This window comes from Lampetra planeri, chromosome 17 (genome assembly GCF_965212315.1).
Source record: "Lampetra planeri chromosome 17, kcLamPlan1.2.h2, whole genome shotgun sequence".
Taxonomy (NCBI): domain Eukaryota; kingdom Metazoa; phylum Chordata; class Hyperoartia; order Petromyzontiformes; family Petromyzontidae; genus Lampetra; species Lampetra planeri.
In genome coordinates, this window is record NC_136123.1 from 186,699 (window position 1) to 213,318 (window position 26,620).

The window sequence follows — 26,620 nt, forward strand, 5'->3', positions numbered from 1 at the left end:
TGACGGGCAGGGCGGGTAGAAGGTTCAGAAGAGAGGGTGCCGACTGCTGCTTGGCTTCTTTGGTCTTCGTGGTCACGTGCAGGTCGTCAAAGGCAAATGGTTTTCAGCCTTCAGACGGCCCTGCCGCACCTGGGAGTTGATGAGTAAAACGTGTCTCCGCACAGAACTCGCGGCTCGTGCTGCCACACGGCGGTAAATATCCTTAAGGAATGAACAGTAGTCAACTGGCAACAAGCAGGTTCCACGTACATTCACCACGTTATGTGCTGTGCCGTCCAACATGCCTTGCAATATTTAGCGCGTATGCATTCGTCTTCGTGAAGTCATGTTAAAGCTGCCGCACGCTTTTCGTAAAATCAAAGCGACTAACCCCGGGCAAAGGTCGCGTGTCCTGTGCAGAGCTTCAGTGCAGCAGCTGCACCCACTGGGGGGGGGGGGGGCTTCTGCTGCTGCACCCACTGGGGGCTGCTGCTGCACCCGCTGGGGGCTGCTGCCGGAGCCGATGGCCATGGGCTCGCGGCTGCCCCGACGCACGGCCGCGTTGGCGGGGTGGTTGCCTCGCCAATCGCTGCACTCGCTGGTAAAGAGAGCATCGAACGATACCCTATGAATATTATTAATGAATGCACTCAAGTGTTCGAAGTATATCCTATTGTCGATGTTTCATCAACAGACATTTAGAATGCCACAAGTAAAATTTATATTTTCTCTCTGAGTAAGCTTGACGATCTGCTGGTGCTGCGTCTCGTGTCCTGCTTGCTATGTTGTCCACGTGTCCCTGTCAAGAAACTGACTGCATTCTTCTGAAGTCGCCTTCGCTGGGATTAGAAGCTGAACACTATTCTAGACTTCTAGTTATGTTTTGTGTTTGACTTTGTAAAAATGTACTGCTTATTTAACACGACTCCGCTTCAACAGTCTGCGTCCAGTGTTTGGATTCGTATTTGTGCAGAAATGACCACCTACCGTGGTCAAACTCTGAGTCTGTGTCCCTGGTTGACATGAAGAAGCGTCCTGTGCAGTTGTCAATTGACACCGTGGGCACGTGGCTTGGTGTTTGTGCTTGTACCGGTTTGCTGGAAGCCCCTCGGGCCATTGATGTGACGGCGGCTTTGATGACGCAATTGCCACGTGCTTTTCAGCTGCTGCAAAGTCCACTGGTCATGCTGCAGGTACCCACTGGCGTGTGCGCGCAACAATACGGGTGTCTGGCTTTGGCAGAGAGACTCAACACATTCGGGACCTTGACTGCGGTGTAAAGTGATGTTTGGGGTCCAACACGAGCGGCGCCAAGATGACGAAACCCACCGTGTGAGTGCAATGGCGGTCGACGTGGCAGCCGGCAGGTGGTGCTGTGTGCCACCTGGCCACTGCCTTTGGCTTCGCAGCCACAAATGAGCGATCCCCTTGTATTTAATCAATTGGGGACACAGTTGAAAATTGGGAAAGCTCGCTCATCAAGAATGGCACCATCTGTGGGACTTGGTGCAAGGCCATAACCAAATTGTTGTTATTATTACAATTTAGTTGTGTACATTCTAACTGATGAAATGACTTAAATTTCGATTTAAAGCTTTCGTGACTGCAGGGATTCATCTTCTTGGTTCTTTCGGTAAAGTTACGTGACTTTACCGAAAGAACCAAGAAGATGATAAAATGACGTTTAATGCCAATTGTGCTCATGGGCATCATGTCACGAGAACTGAATCTATTTATATATCTCGGACCAATGTATTGGATAACAGGTGTTTGTAGGACGTGTTTTTTGCAGAACTTCTCTCAAAATCCTCAAGTAGCGTGTTTATTCTTTATACAGTGGAGGCAACAATTTTCTGTACATTCTGCTGAGGGATTTATTGCATGACAGTCTCACCAACATATTTCATTCACAGAGCTAGAGTTTTGCCAAATTAAGTGTACAATTTTTTTCACTTTGTTTTTGTGCAGTCATTGGCAGTCAGCCTGAGCCCACTTGAGCATCCAGTTTACTCATAAAGCTTTCTGAATTAGGTTTAACAACACAGAAGTGTATTGTTGTATAGATGGAAGGCACAACCGATCATGCTTCGGGTGCGTGTCACGTGACTATATTGGATGTCCACCGCTCTAATCAGCCATTGGCTAAGCCAGAAGCTGAATGTCTGTTTACCTCACCAAGCCAACACGAGTTGAAGAATGTGGTCATCCCAACAGCCTCCTGTAGATTTCATCCCAGGATCTCGGCGGTCCTCACCGAGGGATCTGAACTCTGAGTCACCAGGCCCCCACAAGTGTTGAAATGTATTCAATGATGCAGGTAGGTATTCTATATGCTGTACTTTACGAAACATTCATGAATATCGTTTTTTTATGTCAGTAGTGTGACTGCCATACTGAGGTAGTTGAATGAGAAGTAATTCCAGGAAAATAATTCCCTGGTAACTTGTAATATGGTTTTGATGGCGCTAGATCCAGGGTCTTGGACAATATTCTTATGTGTGTTCGGTAAAGTCACGGAGGTAAAAACATTAAAAAGTAAAATAAAATAAAAATAAAAAGCACGACGTTTCGGAGGCAACACAAGCTTCCGTCTTCAGGTGGTACCGTCACAGCCACGACAGCTGTATCAAGTAAATGAGAGATTGCAGGAGTTACCACTGCGTTTATATAATGGACAATGTAGAGAACGGCTTCTCCTGGAGAGAGGATGCAGTGAGAGAAACTGCCTCAGGAGGGCAGCAGAACACACGCACAGCAGCATAAGTAAGCAGTTATTGTACCACAATTGGCCAGGCGTTGGGTCGTCGCCACGGAACATGCTGTGTCGTTTCGAAAGGAAGATTCCCAATTATGGAGCAGAACATTGGAAATGCTCCCCATAGCCACGTGTCAAGCTTTTTGTTTCCATGCAAAAGACATTTCCCTTGGCACAAGTCAGTTTTGTAATGCCCGTCCCGTAGGTGACGCCGCAGCGTGATGTCCTGCGCAAATTGCCATTGAGGCATTGGTGCTCATCTCTTGTTAACTGCCCTGAGCCAGTGCTGGAAATCCCTCGTTCCTATGGCGGCAGCGATTTATCCATAGGGCAACCACTGGACTCCTGAAAACGGTACATTGTTTTCGACCAGGATTCGAACTCGCAACCTTCCGGTGAGCTCGGGCTACCGCTGAGCCACCTGGGTGGATCACAATACACAGGTAACGCAAGCGGAGTTACACTCACGTGAGATGACGTCGACTAAAACAGGTTTACTCAACCAGGTAAAGCTCGTTCCGCCTGTGCGGTAAGACAGTGCCCAGTCAGTGACGCAGCCTGCCTCGCCTTACCACGTGGTCGAGAATTACAACCACAAGCACCGAATTGCTTCTCAGATCCACTACTGGGGTTTCCCTGTTTACTGCGCCACACCCATGGACATTGAACCCACATCAACAAGTCCCATGAAGAGTTCCTCAACTCTCGCCTACAGCCATACACATGGCACTTAAACGATTACAAATTTCCCATGAAAACGGATTATCTGCGATGCCGCGCTGCCTCTGCACTGCGCGTCGATTGTTAAACGGGAAGAGTTGAGCACGGAGACGCGGTGCCTGATCTTCACGGCAAGCAGAGGGTCACGAGCTTGAGACGTGGAGGAACTTTCAGTTCCACGTTGTGTTCACACATTGGTTTGATGTTTTTACATGTTGGTAAATGCCCATAACATTAGTAACACTCGCATAGTCAAGATTCATCTCTGGTTTGGCCTCCGGGCTGCCATTGCGTCCACGGGCCCTGCGTAATAGTCAAGTGGCTGTTGACTGCTCTGCAGAGGGGCGATCGGGTCTGGCACTGATCCCGTTTTCCTGCAACAAAATGCTCCCTGTGAGATCAGGGATGGTCTCAGGCGTTTGTGTTGAATCTTTGTTCAACAGCAAACCCGCAAGAGCAGAATACAAGGTTCGCAGAGCTGCATGACAGAATCAAAATATGTATGTATACTGGAAGAATCCGGTGAGCTAGTGATCTGTTTAACACGTAGGTTTTTGCGACCAATGTCATCCACAATGTAGGTTTTTTTTTGGGTTAGATCGTATAAATATATGATCTATAAATACATTTTTCACACATGTCTCGAAGGGGCGGGTCAGAAGATTACAACAACCAACAATACAAAACACGATTGGAGTGCAAAGTATAGGAAAAGTAAACCACTTTAAAATATACGAATACAATTAAACTGTTTTATCTTATTCTCTGTGTCTTTCGGTAAAGTCACGTAGATAGGTTGTTATTTTCGTTCAACCTATCTACGTGACTTTACCGAAAGACCCAAAGAATATGAATTCCTGCAGTCACGAAAGCTTTAAGTCAAGATTATTATTTTTATCTTATAAGGTCAAGCCCACTGACCAAAATGGCTTATTTTTCAGAAGCGACCTGGCCAACAAATGATAGCTCAACATTGTGGCTTATCATATAGAAATTAATAGCAAAAGTCTAAATGCATGTTCCTAAATGTAGAGGGGAAACCCTGAGGACTCGGAGAAAAAAACCCACGTCGCCACGGGGAGAGAAACACACAAAGTCCAAATATACAGCTTGCGTTAAGGGTGGGGATCGAAGCCCTGACCTCCTGCATACCAGGCGAGGAAGATAGCATCTCGCCACCGTGCTGCTCCTTAAAGTATGACTTGGACTCCCTCTACCTCACGTGCCTCCCTGCAAAGTCTCGCTCACGCAACTGCTACCGGAGGTGCCTCCACGAGAGGGAGAGCGCTCGAGAGCCCCGAATTGAGGGTATGTTGGCCTACTCTTCCACGCTGGCAGACGTTTTGGAAGAGGGCGACCTGTAAGTAAGGCTTAATTTCTCACTGACGATGTTCTGCATCGCTGGTAAACTGATGTAGGCGGTGTGTGACGAGTAGCGAGCGGGATACTGGATGCGGTGTGCCGGTTTCAGACATTTTCACGGTCACAAACCCGGATAGACCCGCCTTAAATTAATCCTTGCCTGACAGGATTACCGAACATGAAGCAATCATTGTTGCAGCTTTAGTGGCACACGGCACCAACAGCTAAGCCTGTTTGTGTTACGATGGAGGAGGCGCAGCCCTGCAATTGCTTGCTCACAGCTACTGCTGGCGGAAGGGCCTCCATTTGTGCGTGTTTGGTCGACACTTGCATGCTGACCAGACGCGTACCCACACTCTGCCTCACGGCTGGGGGATCCTGTCCATACTGCTGGGTGAACGAGCGGCAGGGATTGAGTAACGAATTTGAGAAACTTGGCCCCATCGCTACAACTGCCACGCCGGGAGATGGAATGGAGCCGGTTACAAGTCGATCGCGCTGACACCCACGGCACCGCGGGCGGTGTTTGTGTAACACGCGGGGGGGGGGGCTCCTCCAGTGCGTGCGAGCCGGGTACAGTGCGCGGCGGTGCTGGGCCGGGAGGAGGAGGCGGCGGCGACTCCGCCTCGCCCCCCCTCACCCCCCCCCCCCCACGTGGCGGCGGGGCCGGCCCCGCGCGCCGCGCTGCTGGGGGGCGCGCCAGTCACGGGAGGCGGCCGAGCGCGAGCGGTGAGTGAGCTGCGCGCTGGTGATGGTGGTGATGATGATGGTGATGGTGGTGATGATGATGATGGTGGTGATGATGATGGTGGTGGTGATGATGGTGGTGATGATGATGATGGTGATGATGATGGTGGTGATGCTGATGGTGATGATGATGGTGATGATGATGCTGGTGATGGTGGTGATGCTGATGGTGATGATGGTGATGATGATGGTGGTGGTGATGATGGTGGTGATGATGATGATGATGGTGGTGATGCTGATGGTGATGATGATGGTGATGATGATGCTGGTGATGGTGGTGATGCTGATGGTGATGATGGTGATGATGATGGTGATGATGATGGTGGTGATGATGGTGGTGATGATGATGATGATGGTGGTGATGATGATGATGATGGTGATGATGATGGTGATGATGATGGTGATGATGATGATGATGGTGGTGATGATGATGATGGTGGTGGTGATGATGGTGATGATGATGCTGGTGATGATGATGATGCTGATGATGCTGATGCTGGTGGTGATGATGGTGATGGTGGTGGTGATGCTGATGATGCTGGTGATGATGATGATGCTGGTGATGGTGATGATGCTGGTGGTGATGGTGGTGATGATGGTGATGATGGTGATGGTGGTGATGATGCTGGTGATGCTGATGCTGGTGGTGATGGTGGTGCTGGTGATGGTGATGATGATGGTGATGGTGGTGCTGATGATGCTGGTGATGGTGGGTCTGTCGCGGTGTCGCGGACGGTGGCGGAGGGACATCGCTGCTGTCAGTCGCCCTTTGGTGCCAGTCGGGGTATGGGGGGAGGGAGGGGGGCTGCCATGTCGACTCCAATGATCCTCCGAGTTTGCCTCGCAACGGTGGATGGATCGGGTTGGTTGGTGATGGAGTTGGAATGGGCGCAATCTCATTGGTGTTTGCTGTAAAACGGTGTAAAAGAGGCATCCTGGCGTCAGGATAAATGTTCATCTCTAGGATTCATGGGGAGATGCCTCGGCGTGACAGTCAGCACTTGGCATCCAGAGGCCGCCGGTGAAGTTCGACCTCCCGGCGCGGCAGTTGTAGCAATGGGGCAAGTGTGTTACCCCCCTCGCCTCTCTCCATCATCCAGGAGACAGATCGGTCGACCGGCAGGTTGCGTGTGGTGGGGTGAAGTGTGGGTACGACGAGACCTGCTGCTGTAGTGGAGTCGGCGAGCTATTGCAGAGCTGCACCTTTACCTTTTAGACCCTTTACCTTTTAGACCCTTTACCTTTTAGACCCTTTACCTTTTAGACCCTTTACCTTTTAGACCCTTTACCTTTTAGACCCTTTACCTTTTAGACCCTTTACCTTTTAGACCCTTTACAAGCAGGAGAGTGCACAAATATTGGTTACAATGTTTGGGATAATCATTGTGATCGTTGTTTACATTTGACGGATAACAAAACAACTGTAGACACAGACGTGACTGAGAGTCTTACAAACTCAACACGTGGGACACCCGTGTGGTGGCGGTGGCACCATAAACACGAGGCCTTGACCATGCTCGGTCAAGTCCAAGTGGTCTGGGTGGGTGGCGCCCTGAGATGACCGCGATGTGGGGGGTGGGGGGGTGGGGGAGCTATTTCTACGTTCGGTGCCACCTCGAGCTGCCGGGACTTTGTACCTACAGATTCGTTTCGATGTAAAGCTTCTTTCGTGACTGCAGGGATTCATCTTCTTGGTTCTTTCGGTAAAGTCACGTAGAAGGGAAGTAATAAAATAATAAAAATAAAACTAAAACATATTGTTTTATTATGTTTTATTTGTATTATTTTATTACTTCCCTTCTACGTGACTTTACCGAAAGAACCAAGAAGATGAACTACAGATTCGTGTTATCTTGGGTCCCATTAAACCATAGCGGGAGCATCGCTTCCGTTTCCGACGTCTGTCCCACTGGCACCACCACTTCGTGTGCACCGTTTACGGCACGGTGATGCCGTGCTAACACGTGTGCCTCACAGGAATAAGGGTCGGGGTTCGATTCCGGACTCTGGTACCGACCTTTGTGACGTGTGTATGTCTCCCCGTGCTCTAAACAGTGTGAGTGAGCGGAGTGAGTAGATTTCCCCCCTGCCTTGAATGGGTTTCCTCCGAATTATCTGGTTTCCTCCTGTAAGGGAACACATTCTCTGTCATTGGTGTTGGTCAAACATCCCAAAGTAGCAGGTCCCTCCTGACAACGAGTCTTCGGACTCGAGGTGGCTTTCCTAGATAAATAACTGTAAGGAGTTTTCTTTTCATCCAGCCACCCCAGATCATGAACTGATGCTGTCAGACGCTGTTGCACTTGAACGATCAGTCCAATTCCACCACGCCAGCAGCTCGTCATTCTTGCTGCCACAGTCGTCCGTGGCTCGCAGTGGTGGCCGTGGCTCGTTCGTTATCTCGTCTCCGGAGCCGAGACGAAGCGGCTGTGCCCAGACCAGAGGCTTCGTTCCTGTTGTTGTCACCGCCGAGGGTGGCTGCCGAGCACGTGACTCGCTGGCGGGTAACACAAGCACTCGTGCTGTGCTCGGTCATCGTTTGTTTTCGGTAGAATTTCCCTTTTCTCTCAGCTGTGTGTCCTGTGACTGTTTGAGGTGAATGAACCCGAGTACACGATCCCGAGGTTTCGCGTCGCCGACGTGACATTCAAGCCGTCGTGTTGGCGATCCGCTCGCATCTTGGCCTCCGTTCACCGCCTTCCTTTGTTGTCGCCGTGACCCTTTTGGCCGTGAGTGGCTCATTCGGTTCCACGTTGCACACTGAAGCCGTGCTGTGGGATTATTCCCATTCGTCCTCGGTGTCATCAGCCTTGTCTGGGTTGAATTCGAGTTTCACATTCGGGTTGTTCAGCTGACTTCCACCGACATCCATTTGAGCTTAAATCCTTCTTTGAAACCGAAGCCTCCTGAGACTCTGGCTCGGGTTGCGCTCGGGGCGAATGAAGCGTTCGTCCCACGCCGTCCGTTGATGTGGATCTGGGTTACTCGGCGATTCCGCCTCCTCGTATCCCATCGGCCACACGGCCATCTGACCGTCAACATTTGCAGCTTTTGTTTAATACCAGCACACTTTGAACATGTTTCCACATACAGTGTCTCTTCAGCAGTCAGGCTCGCTCAAACCAATGCTGGCATTCGGAAATGATGTTCTCTCAGAAGCCGTGCTTACTTGCAATCAATCCCGCTGGTAAATCCCATTCAGTGTGCGCGGCGCGACAAGAATTGACGTTAAACGTGTCTGCCCGTGGCCTCGTCTGTGGCGTTACATTGCTGCCCCCTGCTGCGCCTATTTGATTAAATGATTACATTTCCTTAAACGAAGAGGGAAGTTCATGGTTGAAGCACCTATCTACATGCGGAATTGGGATTTTCTTACGAGTCGCAGTCATTCTTTTAGAGTCGCGGGTTTCTTTGGCTTGAGTCCAGTGCCCCGCCTCACATGTTATAGACCCCGCCTCACATGTTATAGACCCCGCCCCACATGTTATAGACCCCGCCCCACATGTTATAGACCCCGCCTCACGTGTTATAGACCCCGCCTCACATGTTATAGACCCCGCCTCACATGTTATAGACCCCGCCCCACATGTTATAGACCCCGCCCCACATGTTATAGACCCCGCCTCACGTGTTATAGACCCCGCCTCACATGTTATAGACCCCGCCTCACATGTTATAGACCCCGCCTCACGTGTTATAGACCCCGCCTCACATGTTATAGACCCCGCCCCACATGTTATAGACCCCGCCTCACGTGTTATAGACCCCGCCTCACGTGTTATAGACCCCGCCTCACATGTTATAGACCCCGCCTCACATGTTATAGACCCCGCCTCACATGTTATAGACCCCGCCTCACATGTTATAGACCCCGCCTCACATGTTATAGACCCCGCCTCACATGTTATAGACCCCGCCTCACATGTTATAGACCCCGCCTCACATGTTATAGACCCCGCCTCACATGTTATAGACCCCGCCTCACATGTTATAGACCCCGCCTCACGTGTTATAGACCCCGCCCCACATGTTATAGACCCCGCCTCACGTGTTATAGACCCCGCCTCACGTGTTATAGACCCCGCCTCACGTGTTATAGACCCCGCCTCACATGTTATAGACCCCGCCTCACGTGTTATAGACCCCGCCTCACGTGTTATAGACCCCGCCTCACGTGTTATAGACCCCGCCTCACGTGTTATAGACCCCGCCTCACGTGTTATAGACCCCGCCCCACATGTTATAGACCCCGCCTCACGTGTTATAGACCCCGCCTCACATGTTATAGACCCCGCCTCACATGTTATAGACCCCGCCTCACGTGTTATAGACCCCGCCCCACGTGTTATAGACCCCGCCTCACGTGTTATAGACCCCGCCTCACATGTTATAGACCCCGCCTCACGTGTTATAGACCCCGCCTCACATGTTATAGACCCCGCCTCACATGTTATAGACCCCGCCTCACATGTTATAGACCCCGCCTCACGTGTTATAGACCCCGCCTCACATGTTATAGACCCCGCCCCACGTGTTATAGACCCCGCCTCACATGTTATAGACCCCGCCTCACATGTTATAGACCCCGCCTCACGTGTTATAGACCCCGCCTCACATGTTATAGACCCCGCCTCACATGTTATAGACCCCGCCCCACGTGTTATAGACCCCGCCTCACGTGTTATAGACCCCGCCCCACATGTTATAGACCCCGCCTCACATGTTATAGACCCCGCCTCACATGTTATAGACCCCGCCTCACGTGTTATAGACCCCGCCTCACATGTTATAGACCCCGCCTCACGTGTTATAGACCCCGCCTCACGTGTTATAGACCCCGCCTCACGTGTTATAGACCCCGCCTCACGTGTTATAGACCCCGCCTCACATGTTATAGACCCCGCCTCACATGTTATAGACCCCGCCTCACGTGTTATAGACCCCGCCTCACATGTTATAGACCCCGCCTCACATGTTATAGACCCCGCCTCACGTGTTATAGACCCCGCCTCACGTGTTATAGACCCCGCCTCACATGTTATAGACCCCGCCTCACGTGTTATAGACCCCGCCTCACATGTTATAGACCCCGCCTCACGTGTTATAGACCCCGCCTCACGTGTTATAGACCCCGCCTCACGTGTTATAGACCCCGCCTCACGTGTTATAGACCCCGCCTCACATGTTATAGACCCCGCCTCACATGTTATAGACCCCGCCTCACGTGTTATAGACCCCGCCTCACATGTTATAGACCCCGCCTCACATGTTATAGACCCCGCCTCACGTGTTATAGACCCCGCCTCACGTGTTATAGACCCCGCCTCACATGTTATAGACCCCGCCTCACGTGTTATAGACCCCGCCTCACGTGTTATAGACCCCGCCTCACGTGTTATAGACCCCGCCTCACGTGTTATAGACCCCGCCTCACATGTTATAGACCCCGCCTCACGTGTTATAGACCCCGCCTCACGTGTTATAGACCCCGCCTCACGTGTTATAGACCCCGCCTCACATGTTATAGACCCCGCCTCACATGTTATAGACCCCGCCTCACGTGTTATAGACCCCGCCTCACATGTTATAGACCCCGCCTCACATGTTATAGACCCCGCCTCACGTGTTATAGACCCCGCCTCACGTGTTATAGACCCCGCCTCACATGTTATAGACCCCGCCTCACGTGTTATAGACCCCGCCTCACATGTTATAGACCCCGCCTCACGTGTTATAGACCCCGCCTCACGTGTTATAGACCCCGCCTCACGTGTTATAGACCCCGCCTCACGTGTTATAGACCCCGCCTCACGTGTTATAGACCCCGCCTCACATGTTATAGACCCCGCCTCACATGTTATAGACCCCGCCTCACGTGTTATAGACCCCGCCTCACATGTTATAGACCCCGCCTCACATGTTATAGACCCCGCCTCACGTGTTATAGACCCCGCCTCACGTGTTATAGACCCCGCCTCACATGTTATAGACCCCGCCTCACGTGTTATAGACCCCGCCTCACGTGTTATAGACCCCGCCTCACGTGTTATAGACCCCGCCTCACGTGTTATAGACCCCGCCCCACGTGTTATAGACCCCGCCTCACATGTTATAGACCCCGCCTCACATGTTATAGACCCCGCCTCATGCATCTTGTGGCCCCGCCCTCTCGTGCTCAGGCCACTCCCTTTTCCCTTCAGGTTCCACCCCTTCCTCCAGACACGGGGTGTGCGGCTCCTTTCCCCGTGAGACTCGGGCAGCTCTGGGCGCCAGGGGGGGGGGGGCTGTCGACCCCGAAGGGTTCCAGATCGATGAGACCGCGACTGAAACACCTTTGGGACAAACCCAAGGGACAGAGAGGGAACCCCAAGAAGGTCAGGCACAGGAACTGTGACGCGGCAGGCAAGAGGGCGGGGCCACTTTGGATAAAAGGGGGAGGAGGGGTGACGAAATGTGTTTCTGTGGCAGCAATCGTCAATCGGCTAATTTCCGTCACCGCTTAGTGAAGACCCCTCACGTAAATGAACAAGAGCGATAATGGCCTTGGACAGTTGTTAATGGGTTCCCGCTGTTCTCATAGAAAGGCTGTCAGCAGACACAACAACTTCCTGAACCGACCCTTACATGAGACTTGAACCATCGGCAGCAGCTACCGGTGAGACACTGCAGTAATCGGGGCCGGGTGAATTATTTTCAGGTGAACAACAATAAACATGATCATTGCACGGCCGCAAACACACAATGTTGAGACGCCGTGAGTGTCACGGGTGAGGATGCACGAGACGTGGCGGGGTAGTGGTGACCGTCTTCCAACAGAGATATCGCACGAGGTGTTGAACTCGCCTTCGTGTCAGCGCGCCTCCACCTCTGGCTACCACTCACGCGGTTGGTGTAACGACGTGGAACGACGTGGAACGACGACCTTCCAGGGACGCTCAAACGTGCCGCCGGTCTCAAATCTTGTAGATCTCTAAAGGAATCTCACTCGCACGACGTCTGCGACTCTCACGGCGAGAGTGCACTTTGGGTGAACCGGCGTCACGATCAATGCAATTATTTGCGTATTGATTTTGCGTGTGACTGGCTGCAATGTTCGTTGTATAAATGCAGCCTGTGTTGGATATCTCAGAAGGCCCTGGTACTTGCTTCACGCATTGTGAACTCCTTGACCTCTGGATGGTGGCCAAAAGGCACCGATTAGGAGTTTGCCGTCGCTGGCACCTGTCGGGTTGTGCGCACAGAGCCGCCGGCGGCGGCAGCAGCAGCAGCAGCAGCGGCGGCAGCAGCAGCAGCAGAGATAAACGGTCCGGGGTCTTCTCTGTTGCACGGACCTCTGCTGCTCGGCACGAGTCCCGGTGCCATCGTTCGCAACGCACTGCGCCTTTATCGCCGAACAACTTGACGTTGTCATCGCTGCGCTGACTGCTTACGGTCGTGCATGCAGCGTGGGCTGCAGAGTGCATCAGTGCTGACCCCGTTTGGGCTATAAACAGCACAGTCAAAAATAAACACCGCAGTTCAACACGCGGCGAACGCAGCGTTTGCAACAAAGTGATTTCCTGCTCAAATGAACATTGGTACGGTGCTAATTACTGTCCCAAGCCAGTGGTAGAAGATCCACGTTCCTGTGACGGGGGCAAGTTTATCCACAGCACAACCACTTGACTTCCCGACAAAGCGGTACTCATTCAATTGACTGTGGAAGCGTGATGGACCGAGTGAAACCCCAACCGGGATTCGAACTCTCAACATTCTGCTTGCGAGCTGCTTGCTCTAACGCTGAGCCACCATTGTCAGTTCACGTAAACGCACAGCGCTGCATGCACAAGTGATGGAGAGAGGAGATTTGGGTTTTTCTGGAGTGATGAAGAGGGGGGGGGGGTTTCTGCTGGCAGCGCAGTAAGCGGCCCAGTGGAGCCGTGCAGCAAGTGGGCCACATGCGCCGCTTCGCTCCAAATCTGCACGCATCTCCCCGCGGAGCACGCCCTCTCACCGCTTCGCCATGGTGCTGGCCCAGATGATTTTCCATCACCGCGTTCCACCGCCTCGCGCACGCCTCGCTCGCATTCCAGCTCCAATCCAGATGAGTCGGTGCGGCCGCCGTGGGCGTGTAAAGGAGTGCGTCGCACACTGGCCGAATCTTGAGGAAGATATTTATTCCACGCACCGCACGTAGGGAGCTGCAGGCTAAGGCCTCGAGTTCCCGTCAGCCTTGCCTTCAATGCCCTCAGCCCCTGATGCCCAGAAAGTTCCCTCGGCCGTTCAACTGATTCTAAAGATCCCACCCTTTCTCTCTCACATCTGTTGGCCAATGACAGGACAGCTCGCCGATCAGGCAATCGTTCCTGGTTCACCGCTTTGCTCAACTAATCAGATTAAATCTGGCTCATTGCTGAGCCAATGGGAGGGCTCCCCGCGCCGTTTGAACAGCGACTTGAATACATTCTGAGAGGATCGCCCTCCGATGCCGCGAGGGCCTTTGCTTCTGACTAGCGTTGCTTAATCAGTAACCACATTTAAAAACTGGTCAAAACCGTGAATAAGTACGGTAGACCAAATACCCTCTAAAGTTCCCTTTATTCAAGGTCCTTCCACCATCCGTAGCATGAACAAGCGAGTAGCTGCAAAGTGGATTATAACTGAGGCATTGCGGCATTTATACTGCTGTGCCGTTTGTATATTCACACGATAACAGAGCGACCGGGCCCTGCCCTGGGGGGCCATGGTCACGGTGCTCAGGGGAAGCCACCATGTGTGTGAGAGAGCGGTGAGGACTCGGAGGGAGCGTTTAGGTGGTGTGGAGTCACACGTGTAGTCCAATAATAATTGCATTCTTATTGCGCCTCATACCAGATTGAAATGTCTCGGAGCGCTGGTTTTGTTTTAGTCAAGTAGACCCCCTGATGGTTGCTTGCCCTGTGAGGCAACAATGGGACTCAGTGCTGGCCTGCAAGTGGGCATTAGACGAACAGTGGGGGGGCGATGATTGCTGCCGTGTGTCAACCCAATTGAGCAATGAGTACTGCTTGGGTAGTTGGACAAAGCTGCCTGCCTCATTTCTCAAAACGCCGTCTCGACTGCTCCCACGTGGAAAAATAAAATAAAACACCGATCGGTGCTCATTAACGTGACATTCCGTGCACAGAACGTGAAGATTCCCACCCGGGTGCGATCCCCACGGTCACCTCGACATGGCTGAGAAGCTTCACTGCTGATCGGATTCAGCGGCAGTGGCAACACGGAGGGAGAGAGCCACAAGCAGGCAGGTGCGACAGCTGCTGCCTCTGAGATCTGGGTCTCGTTGTGTCCCTGCGGTCGGGACGCGGCGCCAGGAGGGTCGCGGGGTCAACGAGCCTCCTCTTTAGTGGTGACAAGGTACGCATTCCCGACACGGTCGCTAATCCACTCGGAGATGGAAAGTCGCGTTGCCTCGCACCGTGTAAACACGCGTGGCCGCAAACACACGTGGCCGGCCACGCTGGCGATGCTTCGACACGGGGAGCAGACCGCGGACGGTTACGGAACACAGCGGGGCACATTAAGTGCAGCAACCTTCAAGCAGGTCTGACTGCTCGCGAGACACTGAATTCCAAAACTGGCCCACGGATTTGCTCGTCTTGGAACTAACATGCACTGCCAGATAGCGGTGTGGCTGATGGAATGTGTAAAACAAAACGTTTGTTCATGTGCAGAGGCAGATCTGGGAAGGATGAGTATTGCCTGCTTATCTGTTTTTCTACTTCGTGGCGTGAGTAGAGGTGGGCATGCACGTGTGATGGCACGTGTGTGTGTGTGTGCCATCGATCTAAGCGGTGTTGGTCGTGATGGCATTGGTGATGGTGTTGGTGTTAGTTGTGTGGTCATGCTTTCGGTAGTTGTGAAGGCACTGGTAGTTGGTGGCTGTGGTGGTCTACTCTCGGTCAACTCCGCCTCACATGAGTACCTGATGCAATGTCTAAAGGTCGCCACTTAGGGAGACGATAGCGACCCGGCGTGGTGCTGGCCGCCCACTACATCGTGTGCCGTGCCGGGCTTTATAGGTGCTCGCTAGCAGCACTTGTCTCAACAGTCTGTTAAGGCTATATGGGGGATCTTTGTCTTGGTAGTTTTGACAGTTGTTGAGGTACTGATGGTGGTGGGAATAGTGGTGGTGGGTCACTTGACCATGTGATAGAGTTGATGGTGAGGGTCGAAGACTGATGGTGAGCGTGTGGTCGAGGTGGTAGTGGTGAGGTTATTAGATTGGTGGTGGTGGTGGTGGGTTCCATGTCCTCCATCGTGAGCCTCACGGAGCCTTCACACTGCAGCTGATATTTGTGATGTTTGTGATGTTTGTGATGTTTGTGATGTTTGATGTTTGTGATATTTGTGGCTCGTGAACAGATTTCACTTTTCAACCAGTCGGGTGTTTAAATTTTTTTTTTTAAAGGAACAAAAATATCTTTTCTATTAACTTCACAGCGTCTCGGGTCATCTCAGCTTGCGCATAGCTAATTGGAATGCTATTTCGGCGATGGTGAGTTTGCACTACAGAGGCTTTAAATACTTGTTCAATTAAACTACTGTCTTCACAGCAGTAATTGCCGTTGCGTTGAATGTGTTAAGTAACGTGTTTAGCCGTGCAGGTTCCGTTCAGTGCTCGTCCGTGCTGTATCGGAGCGGTGTGACCACAGAGCACAGCAGTGACGCTGGTGAAACACCGAGGGGGTTCAGATGGAATACTAATCGAGCAGCGGGCGAGATTGCTTAAGTGTGCATTGAACGCGACGTATCCCAGACAGTGGGTCCTCGGTTACATACCACTGAAGACCGTCACAAAGCCCTGGCCTCCCCTATCACGGAGCCCCAGGGCCCTACCCACACTCCCTGCCACGATCGCTGTTGTTCGTGCGTTTCCAGAACATGCGTTTGACTGATGCGCGTGGACGACCGGGTTTTCCGTGTTAAACTCCGAGAAGTTTCTCAAACGGAGCTCAGGGCCGGAGGTTGCGTCAGACGGGCCGTGTGCCGCCGGAGTTGGCCGTGGTATTTTTATCGGAGCCGCATGGCCAGGGCTCAGATTACCCCCCCGACCGAGTTCCCAGAACCCGAGAGCGGCGGCCCCTCCCGTCGAGCGGCAGCGGCGCGGTCGCAGCCCGCCGCTCGGAGGAACACCGCCCCCTGGGGAGACGCGGGCGGCACTCCGCTCGGTCCGTTTGACTCGTCCCGTTTTGTGGGAATTCTGGACCCCGCGTGGTGCGGAGCGCGGTGCCGCGATGCGGGCGCCCGGTGGCGTGAGAGCCGTTCAGGAGCGCGTGCGCGGTTTGTCGCCGGTGCAGACGAGCGACGATGGGAGGAGGCCTCGCCTGCCACCGTCCGCTGCCATCGCTGGACCTCCGGGAGCCGCGCCACCGAGGAGCCGAGCGCAAGCTCAGCGCCGTCTGCAACTTCCACGACGCTCCGCCGGGTGCCCCCTCGCTCAGCGAACGAGTCAACGTGAACCTGGCTTCCGAGGAGGAGCTCATGACCCTCCCAGGGGTGAGGCGGCCCCGGCACAAACCACGCGTTCCCTCCTTCATTGTCAAGTACAAGTTTTCATCATTGTCATCATCATCTTGTTGCGTTTATATTCAATGACCCAGCAACTCTAAACGCCTCACATTGCATCTCAACTCAAACTTCCGAAGGCCACCGCCAGTGGCAGCTGCTCCCTTGCAGCAAGTCACTCAGCACTGGCCTGCAAGAGGGCTTCAGTCTGCCACTAGGGGGCGACGGTTACTGCTGTGGACAATCCCAATGGAGTAATTTGCAGGGAATTTTTGAGTTGGACGCAATTGCCTATCCGTTTGACGTCGAAGGATCTTTAACGTCCACTCCAAAGCAGACAACGCATAATAATTATGGTTAATGCCACCGCAGTATTAACCAGGACGCTTTGCGAGATTCCAACCCTGAACCTCTGCAACAAGCGGCGAGTGCGCCACTGCCAGACCGCGTCACGGCCGCACTCTTGCGAGCTCGCCGAGTGAAACAAACCAAATGAACTCGGCGCAACCATACGCCCATCCGTGCTGTGTGACGGTTCGGCAAAGCGCGGAGCGCGGAGCCGAGATCGAGTCGGAGTCGATGAGCGCTGTGCTCTGTGTGTGTGCCGCTGCCGCCGGTGCCATGCCCAGGTGACCCGGGCGGTGGCGCACAGCCTGGTGGAGTACCGCAGGGAGATCGCCGGCTTCCGCAAGGTCGAGGACGTGGCGCTCGTGCCAGGGGTGGGCGCTGCCAAGCTTGAGGCCATGCGCATGGAGATCTGCGTGGGCAGCCCTGGCGCACTGTCCAGCGCACGCCTGGTGCGCGCCCGCACCGCACTCCGTGTTCGTGTGCGTGGGTGCGTGTGTGTGCTTGTGTGTATGTGCGCGTGTGGGTTTCAATGTAAGGGGACACGTGGTGCTGTCCGATCACCCCATCATGCTCGCGAATAGCACTTGCCCAACAGTCTGTTCAGGTTATACGGGGAATCTTTGAGCGGAATGTTTGAACAAGTGGCGTTGCTGCGCGGTTCCAAAACCGGGCGACGTCTGCAATGTCTTACGAAGCTGCGACTCCTTCCAGGTCAGCCGAGACTCCCGACCGGATCTCCTGGCGACCACGCGCATCAACATCAACTCGGCGACGCCGGCGCAGCTGGCGAGCGTCCGCGGCGTGAGCGAGAAGCTGGCGGAGCGCGTCGCGCGCCACCGGGCCGAGCACGGCCCCTTCCGCACCGTCGACGATCTAGTGCGCGTGCGGGGCATCAGCGCTTCGCTCATCGAGCGGATCCGCGCGCAGGTCTACGCCGGCCTTTCCTCCCGCCCGCCCTCCTTCTGCGCCGGCGTCGGCTTCGCGCGCAAAGGGGGCGGCAGCTGCGGCAGCGGCCTGGGCGGGAGCGGGCCGATCCCCAGCCCGACGTCGCGCAGCCTGCGCAGCCTCGCCGGCACGGAGCGTCCGGCGTCGCTGAGCTGCCAGCCCAACTGGAGCGAGGGGATGCTCCCGGCGGCCTCGGCCCGCGCGGGCGAGCACGCCGGCCCGGGACGCGAGCGGCGGCGGCGGCGTCAGGGGAGCTGGGCGGGGAACGGGCCCTCGGGGCTCGCGGGCGGCTCGGCGCCGCCCTCCCCCGAGAGCGAGGAGAGCGAGGAGGGAAGCGCCGACGACCGATGCCCCGTGGCCGAGTCGGGCTCCTCGCGCCACGCGGCCTCGCGGGGCGTGGCGTCGGGCGGCCCCGCGTCGTCCTCCCCTCTCCGTCCGGCCGTGCGTCCGTTCTCCGGCCTGCACCGCGGCCGGCCCGTGGTGCGGCTCGGCAGCTGGAACCTGCAGCGGTGCTCTCGCGAGAAGTCCTCAAACGCTGGCGTGCGCGAGGTCGTGTGCATGACGCTGCTGGAGAGCGGGTGAGCTCGCGCTGCGCCATCCACCGTGTCTGCGTGCGTGCGTGTCGCGACTCAGAGTGTCGCTCGGAACGAAGAGCAGATATCACACCGGAATCGCTCACATCCATTATCGCTAAAAGCGGTCATGAGAACAGCGGTGGAGGTGAGCCGGTCTGTGACGGTATGCCGTGCCGGCTCTTCTCAGAACGATTCCTATATCCGGACTGTGATGTTTCCACAGCGGGGAAATGGCAGTGTGTGTGTGAGTGGGTGTCTGTGTGTGTGTGAACATAGGCTGGAGAGTCAAGAGGTTTCATTCTGGAACTTCTACTTTTTAATTTTTACCCCTGGTCATGGGTAAACGGGAGTTGAAATGATTAGATATCTGTCCCGAATTCCAGTGCTTTACATATTTACAGTCGCTTTGATAGCGAATCGTTATGTAAACATGTTTTGTGCAGACCCCAGCGCATTATCTTTATGCTGCCCTGTGGCCCTAGAAAAAATTCCGCAGAGCTAGAAAATGATTCTGCAAAAGCGGCAGCACCAGATCTTTATCTGGTGGGTTACAAAAGTGCCTCCGATGCTCCAAAGCTGCTCAGATGTGAGTAACAGTGAGCGCAAAGATTGCAATCGTCAGCTCCGTGAGTGAAGAATTTAAGCAACAAGATAACTAAGCCGACACTGCGCCTGCTTCACATGTTGCATAGCTGAACGGTGGCGTGGTGACACTGACCCTGGGTCCTGGCTGCCGCCGCTATACCCTGCTGCAGGGTGTCGTTGCTGGCCGTGCAGGAGCTAATGGACACGGAGGCGCTGAAAAAGGTGGGGCCGTCGCTCCGTACCCGCCGTCGGGAACGTGCGCAGTGCGGGTCCGGAGCTGCGGTGGCTCACGACGAAGGACCGCACCGCTGTCCCAGTCCCTTCTCTGGATAACCACATTTAAAAAGACGAAATGCGTTGCAAAGTGGCGGTCAAAATCGCGTTTTTCTAAGTTACCGGTGACCGCATGAATAAAAGTAAAATAACATTAAAACAGTTACCGCTTTGCCGCAATAAACGTAACGGTTCTCCCTCTGGAGTGGAGGCCCTTCCTGCCAGCAGTGGCACAAGGAGGCAGTCGACTTGTGAGCAGGCCGGGGAGTGCTAAAGAACCAGATTCAGCTGTCAGGGTTGAAGTTTATTCTGGGTGCCAGCCTGGGGCCAAGGTTGTTACCTTTTAACTGAGAAATGCAAATGACCCACGCCGTGATTAAGGCTGCCGTGTAGTTTGTTGTGATCCAATTGCTGCGTTCATGATGAATTTCCCACTGGTAAATGATTCCTGGTTCCTGACTTTTGGAACCGGTCAGATATTATGAACACGGTTCCTGGTTACCGGTTACCGTTTCACAGTTTTAATCAACAACTCATTTCACTGAACTGCATCTCTTGTCTACAGATCTATAAATGCTGTGCACTAAGCCACCGTTTCATTTTAAACTTGCCGCAGCCCTGGCTCAACAACCACAACATTCACGATCACAGGGAACTGAGCGTTCATTAATCGGGCCTGGAGGGCCTCCGTGGCAGAGCGAGTGGGGCGCAACCGGACGCTCGCGAGTTCACATCCTGGTCGGGGGTTCACTTGGACCACCATCCCTCTGGGTCGATACAATCCACACCGCCGTGTGGAGACTTCAACAGTGGTCGTTCAATGGATGGACTCTGCCCCGCCATAATCACGGGGAATTTTCCATCACCGACTCGGGGCTGTAAATGGGAGCTGATCACCGCCTGAACGCTCACCTGAGCCGGAAGCTGCGTTCGTTTCGATGCTCCACGTGGCGGCTTCACGCGACGGAGGAGCCTGTGGTGTCCCAGCGCTCATGGCCACGTGCGTCTGTGTCGCAGCTCTGCCTGGAGCTGAACGAGCCGACGGTGCCGCTCGTGCAGAGCTGGGCGGGGCAGCACGGGGACTGGGAGTGCGTGACCTCCGCAGAGCGGCAGGCGGACGGCGGCAGAGTGAGCGGCGTCCACCACTCGCATACGCACCCACACAAAAATCCCCCGTGTAGCCTTTAACAGACTGTTCGGGCAAGTGCTGTTAGCATGGCCCTACGACGGCCGGTACGGCATAGGAGGGGTTGGCACTAGCCGTGTGCAAACACTAACCGCGATAATATAGGTTTTTGGGCCTACGTGTTAAATTGACTAACCACGATACTGCCACTCTCCAACAACAACAACCGCCATTCGCCACTAAGTGGCAGTGACATCACCATGACGCTCGTGCCAGGCTCTGTGCACGTTGAGGCCACGTGAAGTGTCCGAACGCCCGCTGGCAGGAGGTCACGGGGCAGACCCAGGTGCCACGGGTCGACTGACCGAGATGACTGGCTGATGCACCACCTGTGCCCCCTACTGTGCCACTCTCCACACACACGCACACACGCACACACACGAACGTGGCCACACTTGGGTCCACACGGTCGCTTGCACCATGCTGTAAAAGGCAACGTGCTGTCTCCCAACACGCGGCCCGTGCTAGCTCCGTCTAGCCAGACAACGGCGCTTGGATTGAATGGAGCAGCGGCAGCTTCCATCTGTGGAGGGGTTGTCGTTTAGGTGGTGTGTGAACCGGCACTACGAGAGTTGTGCCTGGTGTATGGTTGTGCTTTGTGTCGCCAATGTTGACGTCTTGGTTGTTGTGTCTGGCAGTAACTGTGGAGACCGATCGTAAGGAACTTCATGAGGTCTTGATCCAGAAGGTTTACACGTAAATGTAACGTTGCGTAAGCAGGCGACGCGAGAGGAAGGGATGTCGTGCGAGTGGAGGAGGCGGAGGAGTCGTGTTAACGACGCCGTGGTTCTGGGCGCACAGGAGATCCTGGGCTTCCTGTGGAACCGGGCGGCTGGCGTGGAGCTGCTGCCCCTTCCTGCACCCCGCGACTGCGCCGGCATCATCCCCAGCAACGGCACCGGCGCCAGCTCTCGCGCGCCGCTGCTCGTCCGACAATTCAAGGTGCGGCCACCCGTAGCGCCCGGGGCCTCCATCGCCGCCGCCCGAGACGACACGCGCGGCCGTAGAGACGCATCTCTCGGATCCGGGCCGTGTGACCGCGCGCGTCTCCCTGTGCAGGTCGGGGCCTTTGCGTTCACGGCGGTGAACGTTCACGCGCGGCCCGCGGCGGACGAGGGCACCGCCGTGCGGCTGCCCCCCCTCGGCCCCGCCCTGCCGCCCCCGGAGAGCGACGACGTCAAAGGTGCCCGGCAGCACTCGCGGGCGAAGCGCCGTCACGCGTGTTGTCCTTATAGAACGCACTTTCTGAGCGTAAGCCCTGAACGGAACTCTCAAAGTCGCAATACGCAAGGGTGTAAGACGACTCTTGGATAGAGCAAAGTTTTTGTTGTAGGAGCTTGGGGAGAAGAGACGATGGGAGGAGGGAATTCCAGAGTGGAGCATTGTGAGGGAAGAAGCAGAACAATAAGTGAGGTGACCTGCAGTGTGGTGAGTGGGTGGGTGGGTGAATGAGTGGGTGAGTGAGGGGAAAATGAGTGGGTGAGTGAGGGGAAAATGAGTGGGTGATTGGGTGAGTGGGTGAGTGAAGAGGATATGAGTGGGCGAGTGGGTGAATGAGAGAGTGTGTGATTTGGACCTGCAGTGCAGTGGTTGTATGTATGTTGAACTTCTCTCGCACCGTACGTAGCCAACCATGCTAATCGGCAGTGTGAATGGGACCGTGTGGTAGAGCTCAACATGGGTGAAGAGGCATCATGGGTGAAGTTCATTGAACAGTAACAATGCTCGTAGCGACAGAAGAGGGACAAGCGGGCAACTGACTGCCGGTGAGCGATTGAGTGGAGTGAATCTTTGAGTGCCGGATCACCAATGACTCTGAACCCTGTTAGGTGCAGCGAGGCAGGAACTGGGCACTGCACTCCAGATTTGACAGCAGGGGAAGTCCAACCTCGGCCGGTATTATGCTGCGTGTAGCAGCAGCAGGGATAATAATTGTTCAGAGTCAAAGGCGAAGGCTTTGGTGCAGAAAAGCAAACGAGGCTTTCTCAATGCCTCTTTGTCGAGAGGAGTTACGCAGCCGTTCCATGATGGCTCACGAGAAGTTGTTGTGCCGAGCAGATTAGTGGAGTTACCGTGGGGATAAGAAGACCGCCGGTAGACGTGACGGGAGGAAGCGTGGAGTTGCCGGCCGCGTGCGCTCCGACCACCCACCGGGTTTGCGCGTCGCAGGCGGATGGTCCGTGCTGGTGCTCGGGGGGTTGGGGGCGCAAGCCGCCTCGGCGCTCGGGGGGCTGCAGAGCGCGCTGCCCCCGGAGGCATTCACGGACATCGGCAAGGAGAAGCCCGGAGGCAGCCGCGCCGCGGACGGCGTGTGGGTCAGCTCGTCTGCCAAGGAGCGGCACACAGGTGGAGAGAGAGAGAGCGCGCGCGCCATCCCGACGACGCGTGACCTCGACTCGATCGCGGTGTTCGATTGGCTGCCACAGCAGAAGCTCGGTGTTTTGTTCTGTGCCATCACCTCGAACACCCAACAATTATTATCCCCTGGTGCTACACGCGGCACAACACTAGCCGAGGTTGGACTCCTACCGCTTTCAAATCTGGGATGCGGCGCTCGGTTCCCCCCTCGATGCACCCGGCAGGGTTCGGAGCGCGTGCGACGCTGTTCCCCGCAGGAGGGAGCGCGGTGGTGCGTGCGGGGCTGAGCAGCGCGTGGATCCCCGACGGCTGGGCCTGGGGGGGCTTCGTCTCCGACCACTGCCCCGTCTGGGCCGAGTTCTTCACCGACTTTCCCCGCGGCAAGGCGGAGGACGTCAGGAGCAGCGCCTGAGCGCCCCCTGCCGCCCCTCGTCGCCTCGCCTCGCCGACACCCGGAGATGACGGGGAGCGTGCGGCGCGTTCACAATAAAGACTGAACGCTGCCGTGCGGCGCGAGCCGCTCGCTTTGGCAGCGCCTGCATCGGAGGCCCCCGACTTCCCACCACTCGGCCGTCGTCCCTTTGCTGCAGAGCCAGTAACCATCATGGTGCCTTTTCAATGTAACTTTAGATTCGTGTTGATTTGACTCATGGGCCTGAGACGAGGCTTTCCTGAGCTGTGAGTGTTTCCATTGCTGCTGCTGCCGCTGCTTGTGACTGACATTTGCTTTACGACCGCACGTGGCCCCATGGGACCATCTCCAGCCCATGGGGTGACCAGGGTGGACGTGGCGTGACGAGGCTCAATGTTTGATGACCAAGGTGAATGTTGGATGTATGCGGGGTGTCTGGGTGGATATTGGGTGGAGAGTAACCAAGGTGGATGGTGACTGTGGTGGATGTGAAGTGACTGTGGTGGATGTGTGGTGGATGTGGGTGGCTGTGGTGAATGTGGGTGACTGTGGTGGATGTGGGTGACTGTGGTGGATGTGGGTGACTGTGGTGGATGTGGGGTGGATGTGGGTGACTGTGGTGGATGTGGGTGACTGTGGTGGATGTCGGTGACTGTTGTGGATGTGGGGTGGATGTGGGTGACTGTGGTGGATGTGGGTGACTGTGGTGGATGTGAAGTGACTGTGGTGGATGTGGGTGACTGTGGTGGATGTCGGTGACTGTGGTGGATGTGGGGTGGATGTGGGTGACTGTGGTGGATGTGGGTGACTGTGGTGGATGTGGGTGACTGTGGTGGATGTGGGGTGGATGTGGGTGACTGTGGTAGATGTGGGTGACTGTGGTGGATGTGGGGTGGATGTGGGTGACTGTGGTAGATGTGGGTGACTGTGGTGGATGTGGGTGACTGTGGTGGATGTGGGTGACTGTGGTGGATGTGGTGGATGTGGGGTGACTGTGGTGGATGTGGGTGACTGTGGTGGATGTTGGTGACTGTGGTGGATGTGGGTGACTGGGGTGGATGTGCTCAGGATTCCTGTCGAGAGGATGAAGCCAGCGAGCCTGTCAAGTGAATATAGTTTGTGTCGCGAATGTTTAATGTCATCGCCTTAATGATGTGAACGACAAATTCTTAGAAAAGCAGTGTAGATGACAATTATTTATGTGTGTACACTCATATGAAGGATGCACTTACACTTGATTTGAGATTGTGCAAAGTAAAAAAGTATTTGATATACCGTGTATAGAAGCTAAATGCCATGATATGCAGTATGCACGCTGTTGAAGCAGGCACGCTGATGACGTTTGGAAACCCGAAGCGAACTGACATCACGCGAACTGACGTCACGCCGTGTCTCGTTCTCTGCGCTGCCGGTGCGGCGCGTGCGGCAGCTCGAGGCGACGATTAAACATTTTGAGCTCCGCTGTGCCACCGACTCCGTGTGCAGCTCGCTCCGAGCCGTGCGGCGACGACTCCTCCCCCCAGCCCTGGGCGGCTCACGAGCGGCACGCCGGCCACGGGGCCCGTGAGCCAGCGGCACGCCGGCCACGGGGCCCAGCTCGAGAGCGAGCGGCACGCCGGCAGAAGGTTGCGAGTTCAAATCCTGGTTGGGGGATGACTCGGCACATCGTCATCCCTCTAAGGTCGATAAAACGAGTACCGCGTTGTGAGGAAATCAACAGTGGTTAGATTCGGCCCTGATATAGGAATGTCGACCTTCCACCACGAGATCAGGGTAACGGGAGGTGAGGTGTGCACCACCTGACTATGCAGACGTATTCTTGACAGCAATTGCACCCCAGCTGTTGCTGCAGGATTATTGTTCCGCATGTTTACCCAGGAAAGCCTTATTGAGTCTCAATACTCTTTTTCAGGGGGATCTTTGCACATTTTCGCAGTAGGGGATGACGATTTCTGTTTCCTAAATGAGTAATTTGCGGTGTTTATTTTTCACATTTGGAACATGACGCCGACACAATGACCAACACTTTTAATGATGTCACTGGTTCTTTAAGGTCGCGTAAGTTTAATAGACCGCGGTATTAACCAGGGCAGCCTTGCAGAATAGAACCGTGATCCTTTGCAACAATTAGCAAACACGCTCCGGCTGGGCTCTGCCTACAAGTCCCACCTCCTACCCCCCCAACCAATGACGCGCCAGAGTCGCTGCGCCCTCGGAATTCCATTTCTCCGTGCAGCCTCTCCTCCTGTGTCTGCACGGTGAGCTCGCAACGAGCTCGCAACGAGCTCGCTGCGAGCTGGCAACGAGCTCGCTACGAGCTGGCAACGAGCTGGCAACGAGCTGGCAACGAGCTCGCAACGAGCTCGCTACGAGCTGGCAACGAGCTGGCAACGAGCTTGCTACGCGCGATTGGGCTGAGCGGTGCCAATTTCGCGCAGTCTCGGCACAAGCGTCCGCTCGTCCCGAGCTCTTCAGCCAGAGGCCTCGAAAACGGGCGAATGAGCGCACACAGCCACTGCCCCGTGTTTACCCGATGCAACCGGCACGCTGTGTTCGCACGGGACACATCCCGTGCCCTTGGGATGCTCTCTCCCGCCCGCCGTCAAGTCTCGTCCGTTCCATCGCCCTCTCGTGGAGGAATCTGTTAGGGCCGTGATGACGTAGTTCTTTTCAGTCACGCAATGGTCTTTGCGACCCGTGCCGTCATCAATTACGGCGCGTGCATTGCGCCACCGCGTGCAGCCCCTCGCGCTGTTCACCAGCGGGGCGACCTCTGCGCCATCGCTCTCGATTGGGACCTCAGCACCAGGGACAGCGACTTCAGCACCAGGGACAGCGGCCTCAGCTCC

General features: G+C 55.0%; 1 protein-coding gene across 2 annotated transcripts; it reads left to right on the forward strand.

Moving 5' to 3' along the window:
* The first annotated feature begins 4,640 nt into the window (after positions 1–4,640).
* Positions 4,641–25,237, forward strand: LOC144723210 (endonuclease/exonuclease/phosphatase family domain-containing protein 1-like). 2 transcript variants are annotated; one of them, XM_078601754.1, is made up of 11 exons: positions 4,641–4,762; positions 14,709–14,938; positions 16,882–17,080; positions 17,719–17,886; positions 18,149–18,960; positions 19,713–19,764; positions 20,833–20,943; positions 21,803–21,943; positions 22,061–22,184; positions 23,171–23,347; positions 23,617–25,237. In XM_078601754.1, the coding sequence occupies exons 3-11, from the start codon at positions 16,892–16,894 to the stop codon at positions 23,769–23,771; spliced, it is 1,929 nt and encodes a 642-aa protein (XP_078457880.1). In that variant the 5' UTR covers positions 4,641–4,762; positions 14,709–14,938; positions 16,882–16,891; the 3' UTR covers positions 23,772–25,237. The 2 variants fall into 2 exon arrangements, with proteins under 2 accessions (XP_078457880.1, XP_078457879.1); XM_078601753.1 differs by lacking the exon at positions 4,641–4,762 and adding an exon at positions 5,460–5,545.
* The last annotated feature ends 1,383 nt before the right edge of the window (positions 25,238–26,620 follow it).